Source organism: Staurois parvus, unplaced genomic scaffold (genome assembly GCF_062004578.1).
Source record: "Staurois parvus isolate SC_StPar_1 unplaced genomic scaffold, SC_StPar_1.0 ptg000737l, whole genome shotgun sequence".
Taxonomy (NCBI): Eukaryota; Metazoa; Chordata; class Amphibia; order Anura; family Ranidae; genus Staurois; species Staurois parvus.
In genome coordinates this window covers 553,164-573,765 of record NW_028318533.1, presented here as the reverse complement: position 1 = coordinate 573,765, position 20,602 = coordinate 553,164, and the positions used below count along the sequence as shown (strand labels likewise).

The 20,602-nt window shown below is 43.2% G+C and overlaps 1 protein-coding gene across 2 annotated transcripts in view; it reads right to left on the bottom strand.

Moving 5' to 3' along the window:
* LOC149445228 (pancreatic lipase-related protein 2-like) overlaps nt 1–18,543 on the bottom strand; it is a 43,111-nt gene extending 24,568 nt beyond the window's left edge. Inside the window, exons 1-7 of one of the 2 annotated variants that reach the window (XR_016306430.1) lie at nt 18,364–18,543; nt 13,945–14,099; nt 10,751–10,876; nt 9,586–9,726; nt 5,088–5,196; nt 3,910–4,020; nt 535–639 (exon numbers count right to left, since the gene is read on the bottom strand). Coding sequence is in view for 1 of the 2 variants with exons in the window: in XM_089654065.1 (XP_089510191.1) it covers nt 535–639; nt 3,910–4,020; nt 5,088–5,196; nt 9,586–9,726; nt 10,751–10,876; nt 13,945–14,099; nt 18,364–18,460 (844 nt within the window). In the remaining variant the exon portion in view is untranslated. The remainder of the gene's footprint in view (nt 1–534; nt 640–3,909; nt 4,021–5,087; nt 5,197–9,585; nt 9,727–10,750; nt 10,877–13,944; nt 14,100–18,363) is intronic. The other variant, XM_089654065.1, reaches the window with a different exon arrangement.
* Nucleotides 18,544–20,602: the final 2,059 nt, after the last annotated feature.

The following is a 20,602-nucleotide window of genomic DNA, read 5'->3' as shown; positions in this document are numbered from 1 at the left end:
CCACCTTTGACATGTGATGTGCCCAATTAAGGCTGCCTCTCTATAATATCCCCCCCCACACGTATGACATGTGATGTGCCCCATTAAACCTGTCTCTATAATATTCTGCACACCCTCCACCTATGACATGTGATGTGCCCCATTAAGGCTGCCTCTCTGATATTCTGCCCCCCTCCCCGTATGACATGTGATGTGCCCCATTAAGGCTGCCTCTCTAATATTCTGCCCCCCCCCTCCAACTATGACATATGATGTGCCCCATAAAGGCTGCCTCTCTAATATTCTGCCCCCCCCACCTACGACATGTGATGTGCCCCATTAAGGCTGCCTCTCTATAATACTCTGGTCCATTCAGCTCAGTTTTGCTCAATTTAGCTCAATTGTTCACAGATGTGAACCAACCCTAATCCCTTTATCTATGAAAACTATAAGCAACAAAAGTGAAATAAATTGATTAAAACCTTCTCTCTCACCCTATATATATATATATATATATATATATATATATATATACACTGCAACATAGATGCTTACCAGTCAAAAGAAATTGGATTGCCAGCTTACTGGGACACCCCGCCATATGCTCTCCTCCATTCGGGTAAAAATCGAAATGTCCAATCGGTTTTGCTATACCAAGTCCTGGAATAAAGAACATGATACCAATTAACTTTTCATTGACTTGATGTTTATGTGGCACAGGACAGCCAGAGCTGAGCAGGTGACCAGGATGTCCCATTTGCTAACCTACAATTGGTCCAGATGGCAGCACTGCAGACACACGGATGGATGACACTTCATTTATGTTATCTGATTGATGTGCAATTCAATCAAAATGAGCCAATTGGCCACAGCAGAATATTATTGATTGTGTTGCCTCAATTGGTAGCACTGAGATGCTCGGTTCGTAAATCTGATAGTATTTCGATAGATCAGATCATGAGATTTCATGATGATGATATCTTCCAACTTTCGAACAAAATCTACTTCCCTGTGTGTGGCATATCGTTCAAATGTGTTATCAGCTATAGATTGATTATTCCTATCAGGAAAGATTGTTTGGAAAAGAAATAGATAATTTATGGAAGCGTGTAAGGCCACCGTAAGAGACAACAGCCCAACACAACACACAATCAAACTCTGTACCATATTATCTGGCACCATCAAATATGTATTTTTCATCTGAACATTCTTTGTACAGAAACCGGTTCCAGTTGCCCAACTAGCTTTGTAAAGCTGTTTCATTGTCCTTCTGGGTTGTGACCTCAGGAATATCTTTTTGCCTTCCATTCTTTCTTACTTCCCCCTGACCCTGTCCTATTTTTCAGATTTGTTTTGTTGCTGGGGCTGATCTAAACATACATGGAGCTTCTGCAAAATGACAGCTGAAACCTTCTAATGTAATGGAAACTGCAAGTCATGCACAGTGCACCTCACTGGAACTTCTGATAAGATGAAAAACAGAGGAAATAAATAGGTAAGGGTGGGGATCTATAACTTTATTTGACTTGATAAGGTAAATGTGAGGTTTTATTTTAAAAGGGTCAACACAGACTTTGTGTGCACCAGCCACTGTATTAGATCCCATAAGCTGGTGCAAGAGAGGTTCCAACAATAAATACCCTTATGTATCCTGAGATTTTTTTTTTTACTTTGACAACATAGTACACCTTTAACCACCTTAGTACTGTGCCATAGCCGAAAGCTACAGCGTGGCTCTTGTTCTGGGAGGGTATCCATGGATGTCCTCTCAGAATGTGCCTCCCATGAGCCCCCTGGGCCTTTGGACACAGCAGGTTACAGATCGAGGTAAAGGGCCAATCACAGCGGGCCCTTTATCATGTGATCAGGTGTGTCCAATCACAGCTGATCCCATTTAAACAAACTTGTCAGTTACTAGCATTTCTTTACCTAACGTCACTGTGTGAGGAAAGGAGAGACGATAACCGGAAAACTAAAAAGAAAAAAGAGAAATATCCTACTAGGTCAGAAAAAGTATATATTTTATACTAGCAGATATCCTCAGGGTGGGGGTCATCTACAATGCGCACAATTCAGAAAACATACCATAAAAACAGACTTATAGCTCTAACCAATCCCAAACTCTATACCAATGTTAGTTTTAATTAATTTAAAAATAATGATGGTGAAAGTTAACAAAATAGAGATTAATCCCCGACAGATGTCCTTATAAATCTTTATTAACACTTTTAAAAAGAGATAACCATGAAGCAGGGGCAGACTGACCATTCGAGCACTCGGGCACTGCCCGAGGGCCCGGGGTTAGTAAGGGGCCCCATGAAATACCCCTGGTACCTTTTATAGGATTTTTTTGAGTGTGGGCATGGACACAGGGGCCACATGATCCCCTATTGCCCGGGGGCCCCATGAGTTGTCAGTCTGCCCCTGCCATGAAGACATACAACAAATGGTACCTAGTGCCGATAACTGGCAAGGCTAACAGGGCACATATACACTGATCATCAGTGTAGTCCCATCAGTGCTGCCTATGAGTGCCCATCAGTGCACCCTTGTCAGTGCCTCCTTATCAGTGGCCAACAGTGCAGCCTCATCGGTGCAAATCAGTGCAGCCTCATCAGTGCCCATTAGTGCAGCCTCACCATTGCCCATTAGTGCAGCTTTATCAGTGCCCATCAGTGCAGCCTCACTAGTGCCCATCAGTGCAGCCTCATCAGTGCCCATCAGTGCAGCCTCACCAGTGCCCATTAGTGCAGCCTCATAATTACCCATCAATGCAGCCTCATCAGTGCCCATCAGTGCAGCCTCATCAGTGCCCATCAGTGCAGCCTCACCAGTGCCCATCAGTGCAGCCCCATCAGGGCCCATCAGTGCAGCCACATCAGTGCCCATTAGTGCAGCCTCATAATTGCCCATCAGAGCAGCCTCACCAGTGCCCATTAGTGTAGCCTCACCAGTGCCCATCAGTGCAGCCCCATCAGGGCCCATCAGTGCAGCCTCACCAGTGCCCATTAGTGCAGCCTCACCATTGCCCATTAGTGCAGCATCATCAGTGCCCATCAGTGCAGCCTCACCAGTGCCCATCAGTGCAGCCTCACCAGTGCCCATCAGTGCAGCCCCATCAGGGCCCATCAGTGCAGCCTCACCAGTGCCCATTAGTGCAGCCTCATAATTGCCCATCAGTGCAGCCTTATCAGTGCCCATTAGTGCAGCCTCACCAGTGCCCATCAGTGCAGACCCATCAGGGCCCATCAGTGCAGCCTCATAAGTGCCCATCAGTGCAGCCTCATAAGTGCCCATCAGTGCAGCCTCATAAGTGCTCATCAGTGCTGCCTCATGAGCGCACATCAATGAAGAAAAAAATTACTTATTTACAACATTTTATAACAGAAAGTAGGAAAAACTTTTTCCCCCCAAAAATGTCAGTCTTTTTTCATTTGTGTAGCAAAAAATAAAAAACCCAGTGGTGAGTAAATACCACCAAAAGAAAACTATCTGTCTCAAAAAAGGATAAAAACTTAATTTGGGTACAGTGTTGCATGGTAGTTGTCATGCAAAGTGTGACAGAGCTGAAAGCTGAAAATCGTCCTGGGCAGGAAGGGGGTGAAATGTCCAGTACTGAAGTGGTTAATCCTGCCTTGTAGCTTGGCGCATGCATATTTCATTGCTTAGTAAGCCAGTCAATTAGGTTTTGTTCCTTATGTTATTATTACATTTATATTAAATGCTGAGATGAGCATTTGGTGGTTTAGCTGATTAGAACATATGGCACAAATCAGCACTATTGGGATTTCTGACACAGCAAACTAAGACTGTAGTGTACTCATAGAACGTTAATGTACCATCTGCTATGTATGTGCACATTGCCCTGCTCTGGTTAAATTGGACCCAGGATTTTTCAGCTAGAGGGAAAAAAGATGTCTTGATAAATACCAGTTATTATCTTTGTATCAGTGTGAATGATGTCCACAAAACCAGCATCAGAGGAATCAAGTCTGACTTCTTCTACTGCGTTTTCAAAGTACAGCCGAGCTGGGTCCAGACCTGCAGAGAGGGAGAACCATTAGAAGAGCATGGAAATAAATGATCCATTATGGGATGCCAAGAAAAGCAGCTCAGAAATGCACAGTCTCTGATTTGCTTCATATATTTCAATTTCCTGTGATCTTTTGTATATAGTTTGGGTTTTAAGTTTTTCTCCTTTTATTGCTGAATTCGCAGAGACCTTGCCAAATATTACCTTGTAAGATAGTGATGACATCATCATAGCCTGTGCCGAGAGCAGAAATAAGGGAAGGACACAGCAGGCCCACCCATACAGCTACCTGCAGAGAACTACTGGAGGGGGTGGATACAAGACCAGGCACCCTGTACAAAGAGGGAGAACAAGGATGACCAGTCTGTGTTACAGGAAGCTGCTATGTACATGGTTATTTCATGTATGGCTCTAGTAGGGTGCTGGGGTGGGCTATGCCCCCCAGATTTTAGTTGTGCCCCCCTAAAGCCAACCGCCCCTCCTCCACCCTGAACACTCTGCCTGTCTGCTGAACCATACTACAGACAGCTGCCCTCTCCTTGCAACTTTGTAAATGTACTGCCCAGCTAAATCAATGATCTGGTCAGTAGGGGGCCCAGCGGGGTGGGGAAGGCTGCCTGTACCACTCCCCTCACCTCCCCTGGATGAGGAGCTCTGCTGCCTGTGTCCAGGTTATGTGCAGTGCAGGGATGGGAGAGGGAGTTCTGCTGAGTGCCTTGCCAGCAGTGACCCCTGTCCTCTGCCCTGCCAGCAGTGACCCCTGTCCTCTGCCCTGCCAGCAGTGACCTCTGTCTTCTGTCCTGCCAGCAGTGACCCCTGCGGGGATCGTTCTTTTCTCCCCACCAGCACACTGAGCGATAATGCGAATGCGCACTGGGTGATTAGGGTGTGCCCAGGCGCATCTGGCACACCCTGTGCGCCTGCCTATGTGTATGAGATACTAGAGACTACATGCTAGAGACATATTACATGAAACTGCTAGAGATTATTCTTATTAAAGGCTCCTTTAAATATCAATGCTCCAACAACTGCCTGCTGGGGCACCAGGGCTTCACAGTGTCAATCAGATACAAACCGGTGATCCTGCGAATGCCACGAAATTTTCTCCCAGCTTCTCCAGCTACATGAGCACCCAGACTGTGTCCAATAATGTGAATGCTGGAGGGAGGGTAATTCAATTCTTCCTGGAGACAAATGGATAATTATGAGTGGTAATCATACATATGTAACAATATATAGATTACCCCCAGTATGAGTTTATTTCGTAGGTGTCACTTTAAATTATTCCGTCCCAAAATGAAAGGACAGCGAAGAGCAGCACAAGTCCAGATCCTGAAAGGTATTTATAGTGTTTATTTAGGACTTTTACTAAAGTGTAAACGCCAGACGTTCTTTTTCAGCTTTGGATGGAGAAGGGAACGGGTAGGGACCTATCAGCTTTCTTTTCACTGTGTTCTGTTGGGGAGATTTTCCGTTATAACAGAGACACAACAAAAAAATAAGGAGAGAAAATATCTCTAACAGAGCCCCGGATAGCAGTAAAACCCAACAGGAGTTCTAATCCTTCCATACTCCTTCTAAAACTAAAAAAAAGTGTTTACCTTGACACACACTTCAATCTTTAGTGACCATTTTTTATTGTACACATCATCCTGGGAGTAACGATACAATGTAACAAAACTGTAACATAATATCCAGAACATGGGATGATAATGTTACAGATACACTCTACTGTATTAGGTACACCTATTTAATTGCTTGGTAACACAAATTGCTAATCAGCCAATCACATGGCAGCAACTCAATGCATTTAGGCATCTAGATGTGGTGCAGACGACTTTCTGAAGTTCAAACCGAGCATCAGAATGGGGAAGAAAGGGGATTTAAGTGAATTTTAACATGGCATGGTTGTTGGTGCAAGATGGGCTACTCTGATTATTTAAAAAACTGCTGATTTACTAGGATTTTCACACACAACCATCTCTAGGGTTTACAGAGAATGGTCCAAAAAAGAGAAACTATCAAATTATCTAGTTGTGTGGAGGAAAATGCCTTGTTGATGTCAGAGATCAGAGGAGAATGGGCAGACTGGTGTGAGATGATAGAAAGGCAACAGTAACTCAAATAACCACTCAATACAACCAAGGTATGCAGAATACCATCTCTGAACGCATAAAACGTCGAACCTTGAAGCAGATGGGCTACAGCAGCAGAAAACAACACCGGGTGCCACTCCTGTCAGCTAAGAACAGGAAATGGAGACTACAATTCGCACAAGCTCACCAAAATTGGAAAATAGAAGATTGGGAAAACGTTGCCTGGTCTGATGAGTCTTGATTTCCCTAGAGATGGTTGTGCGTGAAAATCCCAGTAGACCAGCAGTTTTTGAAATACTCAGAAAACCTATCTGGCTCCAACAACCATGCCACGTTCAAAGTCACTTAAATTCCCTTTCTTCCCCATTTTGATGCTCAGTTTGAACTTCAGCAAATTGTCTTCACCACATCTAGATGCCAAAATGCATTGAGTTGCTTCCATGTGATTGGCTGTTTGCCAATTTGTGTTACCAAGCAATTGAACAGGTGTATCTAATACAGTGGCTTGTGAGTATATCTTCATTGTTCAGAAACTGAAAAGGCCTGTAGATTTAAGGAACTGACACGTCACCGTTGATGAGTCACTGACTGAAACTTCCCATCAGGCTCCCTGACAAAATCCGGTAAGCTTGTGGCTGTAGATAAAGGAGGGGGCAGGCCATCAGAGTAAACCTCCAGACGTGGGAATTGCAGGTCATGGGTGGGATGTTGTGCCACTTTGGGGCATCGCACTGTCTGGGACCATTACACAGAGAGAATATGTTTCATCTCTCATAAGATCCAAAATATAATTTATAGAAAGATGGGAATTATTCCTTCGATAGTACAAGCAATGAGCTGCACGTATATACAAAATAGTCAGTCCTGCCCTTATTGAACCGCCTAGCAACCGGCTAAATGGTTTTATGGATCTACTCAGAGCAACCTCGTTGTGTTTGAGCTTGTTCAAATGTTCTATATAGCTTATGGCCACTTCAGAGACACAGACTTTCCTCACACTTGATGGGTTACCCACGTCAAAGGTGATTGGTTATGGGAGAGAAGTCCATCCCACCTCTCTACTCCTATAATATTCGGTGACATGCAACTGAAAAGTGTAGTTGGTCCTTTAACACCAGGACATAACATTTGTATCCGCATTCAGATAATTGCTCACACTTTCAGATGGAATAACTTCCACCTCCCTACCAGACTCATCCACCTTACCAACTGTTCATTGTTTGCCACCCCTCTTTGCCAGTCCCTGCACTGGCTCCTGCTCACCCAACAAATAAAATTCATGATACAACAACTTATAAAGCCATCCACAATTCAGACCCTAGTTACATCACTAACCTGGTCTCAAAATACGACCCAAATCATTCTCTTCATTCCTCCCAAGACCTCCTGCTGTCTAGCTCCCTTGTCACCTCCTCCCATGCTTGCCTTCAGGACTTCTCCTGAGCCGCTCCCATCCTCTAGAACTCACTTCCTCAATGTGTTCGTCTATCTCCATCTCTGTCCACTTTTGGATGATCCCTAAAAATTCATCTCTTCAGAGAAGCCTATCCTGCCCCCACCTTACAACTGTACATGCATTTTTTCCATCAGTCCATCCCCCACAGTTATCACCTTTTGTATCTCTCGAGCTTCCCTCTTAGATTGTAAGCTCTAATGAGCAAGGCCTTCTGAATCCTCCTGTATTCATTTTTATTGTAACTGTACTGTCTGCCCTTATTATTATTATTATACAGTATTTATAAAGCGCCAATAGTTCGCTCAGCGCTGTACATTACAATGGGAGACAGAACATGTGACAGAACAATACCAATACAATGCAAAACATGAGGGGATCGAGGGCCCTGCTCTTTCGAGCTTACAATCTAGGAGGGAGGGGATAGCTGTGGGGGATGGAGTGGTAGGAAGAGTGGAGGAGGTCGGCAAGTTAGCAAGGGGTGGGGTAGGCTTCCCTGAAGAGATGGGTTTTCAGGGTGCGCCTAAAGGAGAGGAGAGTAGGTGATAATCTGATGGGTTGGGGCAGGGAGTTCCAGAGGATGGGCGACACCCTGGAGAAGTCCTGGAGGCGGGCATGGGAGGAGGAGACCAGGGAACTAGAGAGAAGGAGGTCTTGTGAGGAGCGGAGTGTGCGTGCTGGGCGGTACTTGGATATTAGGTCGGTGATGTAGTTCGGGGCAGTATGGTGGACGGCTTTGTACGTCAGTTTTAGGATTTTGAATTTGATCCGTTGCACAATCGGAAGCCAGTGGAGGGATTGGCAGAGGGGGGTGGTGGAAACGGAGCGGTTGGAAAGGTGAAGGAGTCTGGCAGCCATATTCAGGATGGACTGAAGCGGGGATAGCCAGCGGCGAGGCAGGCCAGTGAGGAGGGAGTTGCAGTAGTCGAGTCGTGATATGATGAGGGAGTGGATGAGCTGTTTAGTGGTTTCTGGGGTTAGGAACGTGCGGATTTTGGCGATGTTGCGGAGGTGGAGTCTGCACGAGTTTGTTAAAGATTGGACTTGGGGCTGGAAGGATAGGTTGGAGTCCAGAATGACACCAAGTACTCTGGCCTGCGGGGCAGGTTTGATGGTGGCGTTGTTGGATGTGATGGAGAAGTCAATGGGGGGTGGTGTCCGGGCTGGGGGGAAGACAAGAAACTCGGTTTTGGAGAGGTTCAGTTTAAGGAAGTGGAGTGACATCCAGTCTGATATGTCGCTCAGTAGGTGTGTGATTCGGCCAGAGACCGAGGGGGTGAGGTGGCCTATGTTGTAAAGTACTGCATAAACTGTTGGCGCTATATAAATCCTGTATAATAATAATAATAATAATTCCCTTGAAATGAGTGATGATCCCCAAAGTGGCATGACATCCCCCCACCTCTGACCCACAATGGCCAAGTCTGGAGAATTGCTATGATGGCTTGCCCCTCCCCCTCCCACTTAAGTGACAGTTGAATTGTTCACCTTTATTTACAGCCACAAGTCTACAGAATCATGTTGGGGAAGCCTGAGGGAAGTTCCTGTTGATTCATTAGCAGTGAGGTCTTAATTCCTTAGATCTGCAGATCGACAGCCTTTCAGATTCTGATTTATGAACATACAGTACCTGTAATAATATCATCTCACATTCTGTATCTAATTTTTGAAAAATGACAGAGACAGTAACATGCTGCGGTCTACAGAGAGCAGAATTGCACAGGTCAACAGTGACACATGCAGCCTGTTCGTTCCGTGCTTGTCCGCCATTTACTGCAAACTGCAGAATTATCTTCCCTAAGATGATCCTATGTATTCCCTGCTGGCAATAGACAGATACACTTTATGAAAAAGAAATTCAATATGAATTTAACCAATCAGAGTCTTATGTAATTGAAAATAAAGTTTTCCTTTAGCAGTAGCTTTATATGGATCAACTGCAGCCATTATCATTTATTAATATAAAAGTAAATTCACAATTTGTTCTAATCATATCCTCTGACCAGCTGAGTTTCTGTAGTCACCTGAAGTCTCTGTAGTAAATAGACAATCTCTGCAGCCACAACACGCACGTTGTTTGCAGCCTGCACATACAGCAGTACATTGCCTGATCCACGGCGCCAATCCACCCCGATACAGTTCACATCTTCCACCAACAGGAGCTCCTATTCAGGGAATGTTTTTTTTTCAAAGTTACATTGAACAATAACATGAAAAACAAAAAGAGGATATAAAACACATGAAGAAAAAACACCCCTACCACCCAGAATTAGAAATGTAATAATGTTATGTAGTAAAAAGGAACTTCTATTTTAAAAACATTTCCCTATATTAATAAGCATATACAGTACTTCTACATTTAGCAAAGTGATTTCCATATATTTTCATATTTTTAACATAAAGATACTTAAAGTGGTTGTAAAGACTGAAGGTTTTCTTTATGTTAATGCATTCTCTCCATTAAGGTAAAAAACCTTTCAAGCTTAGCTCCCCCCCAGCCCCCCTAAATACTTACCTAAACCCGATCTCGATCCAGCACTGTGTTGAAGGGCAACATCACTGCTCTCTCTCCTCACTGGACATAGAGGCAGCAGCCAGAGACATTTGCTCCTGCTGCTGTCAATCAAATTCAGTGAGGATGGAGCCGGGGGCGGGGCCAAACCACGCTATGTGTGTTTATAGACACACAGAGCCAGGCTCAGGAGCGAGCTCCAACTTCTACCTTCATAGCAAGCACTTGCTATGGGGCAGACACTAAAGAGGTGGAGCAAACAGCGCCAGAAGGGGGACCCCAGAAGAGGAGGTTCAGGGTTGCTATGTGTACAGAGCAGGTAAGAAGAACATGTTTGTTATTTTAATTAAAAAATAGTCTTTAGTAACCCTTTAAAGTGTATCTAAAGCCAAAACTTTTATTTTAGTTTTGGATGGATTAGGGAATAATGAGAACACTCATCATTTTTTTGCTATTTCTCATTAGGGAGATTTTTCTTTACTTGCTGTCCTTGAGACACAGTGAGAAGTGAGAGGAAAACTCTCCTTGGTGAGGGAAATTCTCAGTTGTCACAAGAACAGGTGTCCCCATTAGAATATTTTCCTTCTGTTCCTGTCCTGGTAACAATTGTAAAACTTTGGGTTTCCCATCATTTTTTGTCTTAGTGACACCAGGAATAATCTATAGCGGACACTCACGTGACATATGTCAGACACCCAGTTATTCTCCGCTCGGTCACCCATCCCGTGTGCAATTAAAATTGTCTTCCGGGATGTCCGGAATGAAGAGGAATTGAAGCTGGAAAAATTCCTGGCGCTGATTGTCTGTATAAAGTATAAAATGAGAATTTTTTTTTTTTAGAGATCAAACATTTGACGTGTGAGAAGACTACAGAGGAGCAGATCTGCTGAGGGTCGATAATGTACACATCAACAAATGGTGACTATTTCTTCTTTACATGTAAAGGTGACCACACATGTTACAACTGGATTGAAGAATCTGCTTTAAGATGGCCATATACTTTACAAATCTAATTGTATAACCTGGTTTGGATATGTCTAAGGTTATGGAGTGCCAAGACCTTCCTAACTGGGTACAAATAGAAAGGATTTATGGGAAAGTTTTCTTTCCACTTCTTGTAAATCTAAAGCTCACCATATGCATAACAATCTGACTGTACAATCTTTGTACTACTTATTTTATCAAAACGATGTAATATGGGGACCTACCTAATCCATCCAATACATTTTTATCCTGTCAGGTAATCCCCTGTACTACATAGCTGTAAGCAGATATGAAATAAATTGCTCAGTCACATTTTAATGTGTATGGAGAGTTTAAAGAAGTTCTCAGAGAAATTGCACACCTTAAAGTGAAGGCAACAGAAACATCAGCCCAGGGGCGGACTGACCATTTGGAAACTCGGGCACTGCTCAAGGGCCCGGGGTCAGTAGGGGGCCCTATGAGATGCCCCTGGTACCTTTTTCATAGGCTTTTTTGAGTTTGAGCAAGGACATAGGGGCCCCATGATCCCCCATGAGTTGTCAGTCCGCCCCTGCATCAGCCTTTCCATATAACAGTCTAATGCACAGTCACCACAGGAAATCATGAATCTGGTATGATTTTGAGTCTGGTATGGATTTTAAAGGGGTACCCCATGCAAAATAAGAAAAAAGCATGCAGCCCCCCAGGGAATCACAAAATTCACACACAAATCCATGCCCTCAACATGGGGGGTACCGTGCCAGGGGGGACCTCCTTGCCAAAGTACCTTTTTCCTATGTTGATGAGGACAAGGACCTCTTCCCCACAACCCTGGCTGGTGGTTATGAGGATCTGCGTGTGGGGGGGATTATAGGAATCTGGAAGCCCCAAGATACTGTCCCCTCCCCTCATTCACAAAAAAAAAGAAAGAAAGAAAAACTGACAACAATAACCTCACAACTCCACTCACTGAATGACTGTTAGCCAAGCTGTCATCGGCAATATCAGGGAAGGGGCAGGGAAATGGATCGCATCATTGTCCATATGGCCATATTTAGGCAATGATGTAATCCCTGATCCTTGCCCACTGCCTATATGGCTGGGGATTCCTGGCCAAGCAAATTAATGGGCTGGATGACGTCAGTGGTTTGTAAGGGTGTACTGGGTGCAAGCAACCACTGCTTGCATAGCAACCATTTACAGCTGGAAGCTCTCATGTTTGTCTATGCTAAATAATCAATGTTCTCCCGAAATGTTCATTCAGACAGAATACTGAGCTCATCCCTAATCCTGGGTCACATCACTGACCAAATTTAGTTATTGATCAGATTTAGTTAAAGATCCCACCATGTGTTTATGTTAACACAGTGCTGGGGATCTGTCTTTTAGTGTTTGGAGTACGACCTGTACACATGGCATAGGGTCATTGTAATTGAGGAGTGGTTTCTATGTGTTTATTTTATCTTATTGTGGGTACCCTTGCATTCATTGCCTTGGGAAGGGTTGGATATGTGGGTACTCCCTTGTTATAAAGAGGGTGTTCAGATTCCACTATTAGTTCCCCCATATTACGCCACCACCTTCTTGGGGCACTGGAATTGTGAAAGAGGCTTTTGTCCCTCAACATTGGGGCAGGGGTACTTTAATCTCGATTGGGCTCAGCCTGGCTTGGGAGGAAGCTTGTACATGTGCCACCATAGAACATTGCTTGCTATTGGGGGACCCCAGAAGAGGAGATAAGAGGCTTCAACGTGCAATATCCTTGCACAGAGCCACAATTTAAGGTGGATTCCTTTAGTGCATTTTTTGTCCATATACATCTGGAGTGGAGTTATCCTGGAGATCTGGAAAGTAGCAGTCGGATGATCAGCTGATGTGCGGATGTATACCAGATGATCCCAGAGGTTACCCTTAGGATGCTGATGACCAGGAGTGGTCTATGTACTCAAATGCGCTTATAATTGCGCTATCTGGTTAGTGCAATATATACTCATTCTCATATCCACTGGAAGCACGGAAGTTCACCTTTTTCATATATTGGACGTTTATCTCATTATTAGATGTCACTATCGCAACTTATGCGTCATATTTAGACGCTATTATCACCTTTGCCGTAGCGCTCCACAGCGCATTTTTTTATTTATTTACATTTTATTTGGTTGTTTTACGTCACCATTTTATATGTCATTTAATAGTGCTGCATTTCTGAATATGTATGTTTTATGAGGGTTGGAGGTTGACCTTTTATGCCAGCTGCTTATTCTATTCCACCTAGCGCTCGTATACCAATTATTACCATTCTCATCACTTACTGGCCAACCCTTACAAATGTACACTCACCGCCCACTTTATTAGGTACACCTGTTCAATTGCTTGGTAGCACAAATTGCTAATCAGCCAATCACATGGCAGCAACTCAATGAATTTAGGTATGTAGACATGGTGAAGATGACTTGCTGAAGTTCAAACCGAGCATCAGAATTGGAACGAAAGGGGATTTAAGTGACTTAGAATGTGGCATGGTTGTTGGTGCCAGACGGGCTGGTCTGAGCATTTCAAAACCTGCTGATCTACTGGCATTTTCACGTACAAAGAAAGGTCCGAAAAAGAGAAAATATCCAGTGAGCAGCAGTTGTGTGGATGAAAATGCCTTGTTGATGTCGGAGGTTAGAGGAGAATGAGCAGACTGATTGCTGCGACATTGAGATGATAGGGTCAGAATTTGGTATAAACAACATGACAGCATGGATCCATCCTGCTTTGTATCAATGGTTCAGGCCGGTGGTGTAATGGTGTGTATCTATTAAAGTGGCTGGTGTATTTTCTAGGTGTGGGCAGTGTGTATAAAAAACAAAGTTATTAGTGCTAAACATTTGTGCTTAAAATTTGAGCAGCAATACAGACAAACCTGATGGTAATTTGGGTTCTCCCGGGACAGAAGGAAGAATTGGGTATTGATCTTTTTTGGAGACCAGGGCAGCTTGGGTTCTGGCCGTGGGATGGTCTTACCCCAAGGTGGATCATCCGAGAAACAGCCAAGGTCTTCATAGCAGACTTCATCACCTGGAGGACACAGAGAAGACATGTAGTTGACTTGAGCTGAGCTTAAAGTGAACCTGTTTTTTTGGTGTTCAGTTTTTACATTGCTCACTCAACTGATTCAATTCAAGATACTTACAACTTACAAAGTCATCCACAACTCCAATACCAACCAAATAGTTCTCTTCATTCCTCCCAAGACTTCCTGCTCTCTAGCTCCCTTGTCACCTCCTCCCATGCTCACCTCCAGGACCTCTCCAGAGCCACTCCTATCCTTTGAAATACCTTTCCCCAATGTGTCCGACTAGCTCCTACTCTGTCCACCTTTAAACGATCCCTGAAAACTCATCTCTTCAGAGAGGCCTACCCTGCCCCCAACTAACGACTGTACGTGTATTTTCTCCATCAGCCCATCCCCCACAGTTATTACCTTTTGTATCCCGTGACCCTCCATCTAAGATTGTAAGCTCTAACAAGCAGAGCCATCTGATCCCCTCCTGTATTAAATGGTATTGTAATTGTACTGTCTGCCCTTATGTTGTAAAGTGCTGCGTAAACAGCTGGCGCTATATAAATCCTATATAATAATAATAATCGTAAAAATAATAATAATTACTGTGCAAATAGCAGTGGAAAAATCAACAGTTTTGCTCCTTCTATTTGACTTTCAATACATTTTTACTGTGAAAAGATTATAAGATATAAAACATAGCGTAATGCTCCTTCCATTTCATTGACCATCTCTACAGCCATATGGAGTTGGGAGTTCTGAAGACTGCAGACAATTATTCATCATGGCTGCACCCAGCACTCATAGGCTGCTGCACTGTCTCATGGATCATTTAGAATTTTCTGTACTAAAGTCAGACCAGTAAAAGTGAGAAGCTGCCCTGAGCTTTTGGGAAACAATTTGGAGTTAACCCTTGAGAGACCTAAGGTTGACTTTTATGGACCCCAGTTTTTTTCTGAGTTTACCTATACACTCATTTAAGCTTCATTTGTTGTTGTTTTTTTTTCTTGCCAGTAATAGTGAAAATCTGATTGGCTGCTATGGCTTACTGCATTTTAGATTTCTTTATTAAATAAGGCCATTTTAACTTTTTTAAATCTATTTTTTTTACAGTGCTTACAGCTGGTTAAAATGTTTGGTCTTAATCCCTGTTTAAAGTCAAAAGTCACCTTTGCATTGGGACACCTGCTTCACTGCAAGGGTTAAATGCTAATTTTTGTTTAGGGGTCACATAAGCAGCAGTTGCACTTACCTTATCCCTTGCTCCCACACCGGTCCCCACAGCAGCTTCACTTCGGTGCTCCATTGGTTGCAGGCACTCTGACATCATCATGTACTATGCAGGACCAGCAGTCCTGCATTCAAAGTGAGGATGCCAAAAGCCTGCCCACAGCCTGGACTGTAAGAGGGAAGAGCAGAGCGCTGGCTGCTGGGGGAGAAAGGGGTAAGGCAAGTGAAACTGCTGTTTGTGTTACCCCCACACAAAAATGAGCATTTAACCATTTGCAGCTAGAGGGGAGTCCTGCTGCAGAGGGAATCTAAAACCAAAATTAAAATGAATGCAGTTTACTTGTTCTTAAATGTCCTGGCTGCATTAGGTTTCTATTTCCATTTTTTTCTCCTAATTTTCACTTGGTGATCCTGCCAGTAACATACTTCCTGTCCTAGGGTGACAGTGTTTACTCATTGTGTTGTATCAATGGTGGAGCAGAGTTGGAGCAGAGGGCAGGACTATAGAACAGCTTTCCTTTTCCTAATATTAGGCTGGGTACACGTGGGCCAAAAATGGGCGAAAACAGTCAGTTTATCAGGAACCGCCTTCTGTCAAATGGGCATGCTGCAGTCCTCCAAGATAACTGGGAACAATGTAACTAAAAACCATATATCACATGCAGAAAGCACAGGACGTTATTAGCTCACAAGACAGACAGATATTTTTTGCACTTACAGTCATGGCCAAAAATATTGGCATCCATGCATTCCTGTCAGATAATGCACCACTTCGCCCAAAAAATTCTTGCAGTTACAAATGTTTCGGCATTCTTATGTTTATTTCCCTTGTTTGTATTGGTATGACACAAAAAAGCTTAGAAACAAAGAGCCAAATCTGACAAATTCCATGCAAAATGCCAAAAATGGACTGGAGAAAATTATTGGCACCCTCAATTTAAAAGTTGGTAGCACATCCCTTGGAAAAAATAACTGAAATCAATGGCTTCCTGTAACCATCGATGAGTTTCTTCCACCTCTCTACTGGAATTTTGGAACACTTTTCTTTCGCCAACTGCTCCAGGACTGTCAGTCCAGTGTACAACTCACACTCTGTACTGGAATCCGGCATAAAGCTCACACTCTATACTGAAATCCAGTATACAACTCACATTCTATACTGGAGTCTAGTGTCCAACTCACACCCTATACTGGAGTCCAGTGTCCAACTCACATTATATACTGGAGTCCAGTGTCCAACTCACACTCTATATTGGAATCCAGTGTCGAACTCACACTCTATACTGGAATCCAGTGTCCAACTCACACTTTTCTGGAGTCCAGTCTACAACTCACACTCTATACTGGAGTCCAGTGTCCAACTCACACTCTATACTGGAGTCAAGTCTACAACTCACACTTTATACTGGAATCCAGTCTACAACACACACTCTATACTGGAATCCAGTCTACAACTCACAATCTATACTGGATTCCAGTGTACAACTCACATTTAATACTGGAGTCCAGGATACAACTCACACTCTATACTGGAGTCCAGTCTAGAACCCACATTTTATACTGGAGTCCAGTCTGCAACTCATACTCTATACTGGAATCCAGTCTACAACACACATTCAATACTGGAGTCCAGTGTATAACTCACACTCTATACTGGATTCCAGTCTACAATTCACAATCTATACTGGAGTCCAGTCTACAACTCACACTCTATACTGGAATCCAGTTTACAACACACAATCTATACTGGAGTCCAGTGTATAACTCACACTCTATACTGGAGTCCAGGATACAACTCACACTCTATACTGGAATCCAGTCTACAACTCACAATCTATACTGGAGTCCAGTATACAACTCACACTCTATACTGGAGTCCAGTCTACAACACACACTCTATACTGGAGTCCAGGATACAACTCATACTCTATACTGAAATCCAGTCTACATCTCACAATCTATACTGGAGTCCAGTCTACAACACACAATCTATACTGGACTCCAGTGTCTAACTCACACTTTATACTGAAATCCAGTCTACAGCTCACAATCTATACTGCAGTCCAATCTACAACTCACATTCTATACTGGAGGCCAGTGTCATGCTCACACTCTATACTGAAGAATTTCCCCCTGATTTCTTTAAATGTCTATTTTTCTTACTAATAATATATAAGCTTGTTTTTTCATTTTTATTTCAGCGTTGCATTAAAAACATTAAAAAAAAGAGCTTTTTGTTTGTTAATAGCTTTAACATAATATGTTAGTGTCATTTTTAATGGGACAAATAATAAAATAATATTTATATGTTTTATCTACAGCAACACTAATAAAAAAAAACTGATAAAAGTAGAAAAAAAGTGGGGTTTTTTTGTTACTTTTTTTGGTCTACAGATTGCATAAAAAATAAACTCATTTCAGCAAGACATAATTACCAAAAGAAAGCCTAATTTGTGCAAAAAAATGTATGTATTATTTGATATCGTAAAGTTGAGCTCTAGGCAAGACCTTTAATACATATATACATTGATCCAGCTTAGCACAGAGTAAATATCTCATACCTGAGGGGCCTGTGTAGAAACTGGAAATCACTGTAGTAGTTGCTACTACAGTGATAGACCAGATATGCATTCCTACAGTTTAGCAAGCTGCACCAATGTAAGCATGCAGTAAAGGTATTGCCAAATGAAAAAGCACATAGGGAAAATGTAAAAATTGCTTTGGTCCATAGGCGGTGTATTGGTGTAAGAGATAGGGTAGTGTTATCATGAATGTCCCCTTCAAGTCCCAATAGAATGATATCTCAGTACAGTAAATCCAAGAACATTACTGGGAATTCCAATAAAGTGAGCTCAGGATTGATGCAGGCATCTAAAAGAGTCAGTAAGCCAATCACAGGAACAGGGGGATGAACATTCTAGGAAAACCTGACTCCAAATGGATACTAAGGATTTTGAAAATTTGGAGTCATCAGCCCCCTGCATTGGGAATAGGAGGAGTGTAGCAGTTACATCCAGTTTGGTTGTTACAATGGATTTGTAGTCTCACCTCTGGCTGCTCCCAGTATGATGTAACACACAATGATGGGGGTCAGTGTCTTCATCATCAGCATCGTACAGAAGGGGCTATGTCTATGAATCTTCATTCTTGGAGGAAAACAATATAGTGAGCATTACAATATACCAACAATGAAAGAGAATACAGGAGGGGAAGTGATCTGGCTGGAGTAAAGTTTCACAGATCAGATTACAGAGAAAACAGTTTAATGTTACTGACAGAGTTGAGGATTTATACTGTTTTAGGGAAGTAATGCTGTCACATGACGTTGTACTCTTACCTTACCTGCTCCACTCCAACATAGCTCTGATTATTGTTCCTTGTAGACAGGAAATGACTGAACATACAGAAATACTATTACGTCAGAGAAAATATTCATTTTTATTTTATAACACTCCTGGAAGGCATCCAGATCAAACAAATGGGGAAGTGAGAAGGGAAAAGGAAAGAAGAGAGATAAAGAGAGATACAGTCATGTGCTTCCCAAGCTGATTATGAGACCATTGGGTAAAGAGAGATCAGGGATTGGGGCGAAGTATCAGATGCAATATAATCGCTACACTGAAATCCATTCTACAACTCACACTCTATACTGGAGTCCAGTCTACAACTCACACTCTATACTGGAGTCCAGTCTACAACTCACACTCCATACTGGAGTACAGCCTACAACTCACACTCTATACTGGAGTCCAGTCTACAACTCACACTCCATACTGGAGTACAGCCTACAACTCACACTCTATACTGGAGTCCAGTCTACAACTCACACTCTATACTGGAGTCCAGTCTGCAACTCACACTCTATACTGGAGTCCAGTCTGCAACTCACACTCTATACTGGAGTCCAGTCTACAACTCACACTCTATACTGGAGTCCAGTCTACAACTCACACTCTATACTGGAGTCCAGTCTGCAACTCACACTCTATACTGGAGTCCAGTCTGCAACTCACACTCTATACTGGAGTCCAGTCTACAACTCACACTTTATACTGGAGTCCAGTCTACAACTCACACTTTATACTGGAGTCCAGTCTAAAACTCACACTCTATACTGGAGTCCAGTCTACAACTCACACTCTATAGTGGAATCCAGTCTACATCTCACACTTTATACTGGAGTCCAGTCTACAACTCACACTCTATACTGGAGTCCAGTCTACAACTCACACTCTATACTGGAGTCCAGTTTACAACTCACACTCTATACTGGAGTCCAGTCTACAACTCACACTCTATACTGGAGTCCAGTCTACAACTCACACTCTATACTGGAGTCCAGTCTACAACTCACACCCTATACTGGAGTCCAGTCTGCAACTCACACTCTATACTGGAGTCCAGGATCCAACTCACACCCTATACTGGAGTCCAGTCTGCAACTCACACTATATACTGGAGTCCAGTCTGCAACTCACACTCTATACTGGAGTCCAGTCTGCAACTCACACTCTATACTGGAGTCCAGTCTGCAACTCACACTCTATACTGGAGTTCAGTCTACAACTCACACTTTATACTGGTGTCCAGTCTGCAACTCACACTCTATAGTGGAGTCCAGTCTACAACTCACACCCTATACTGGAGTCCAGTCTGCAACTCACACTCTACAACTCACACTCTATACTGGGGTCTAGTCTACAACTCAAACTCTATACTGGAGTCCAGTCTACAACTCACACTCTATACTGGAGTCCAGTCTACAACTCACACCCTATACTGGAGTCCAGTCTGCAACTCACACTCTATACTGGAGTCCAGTCTACAACTCACAATCTATACTGGAGTCCAGTCTACAACTCACACTCTATACTGGAGTCCAGTCTGAAACTCACACTCTATACTGGAGTCCAGTCTGCAACTCACACTCTATTCTGGAGTCCAGTCTGCAACTCACACTCTATACTGGAGTGCAGTCTGCAACTCACACTCTATACTGGAGTTCAGTCTACAACTCACACTTTATACTGGAGTCCAGTCTGCAACTCACACTCTATAGTGGAGTCCAGTCTACAACTCACACCCTATACTGGAGTCCAGTCTGCAACTCACACTCTACAACTCACACTCTATACTGGAGTCCAGTCTGCAACTCACACTCTATACTGGAGTTCAGTCTACAACTCACACTTTATACTGGAGTCCAGTCTACAACTCACACCCTATACTGGAGTCCAGTCTGCAACTCACACTCTATACTGGAGTCCAGTCTGTAACTCACACTCTA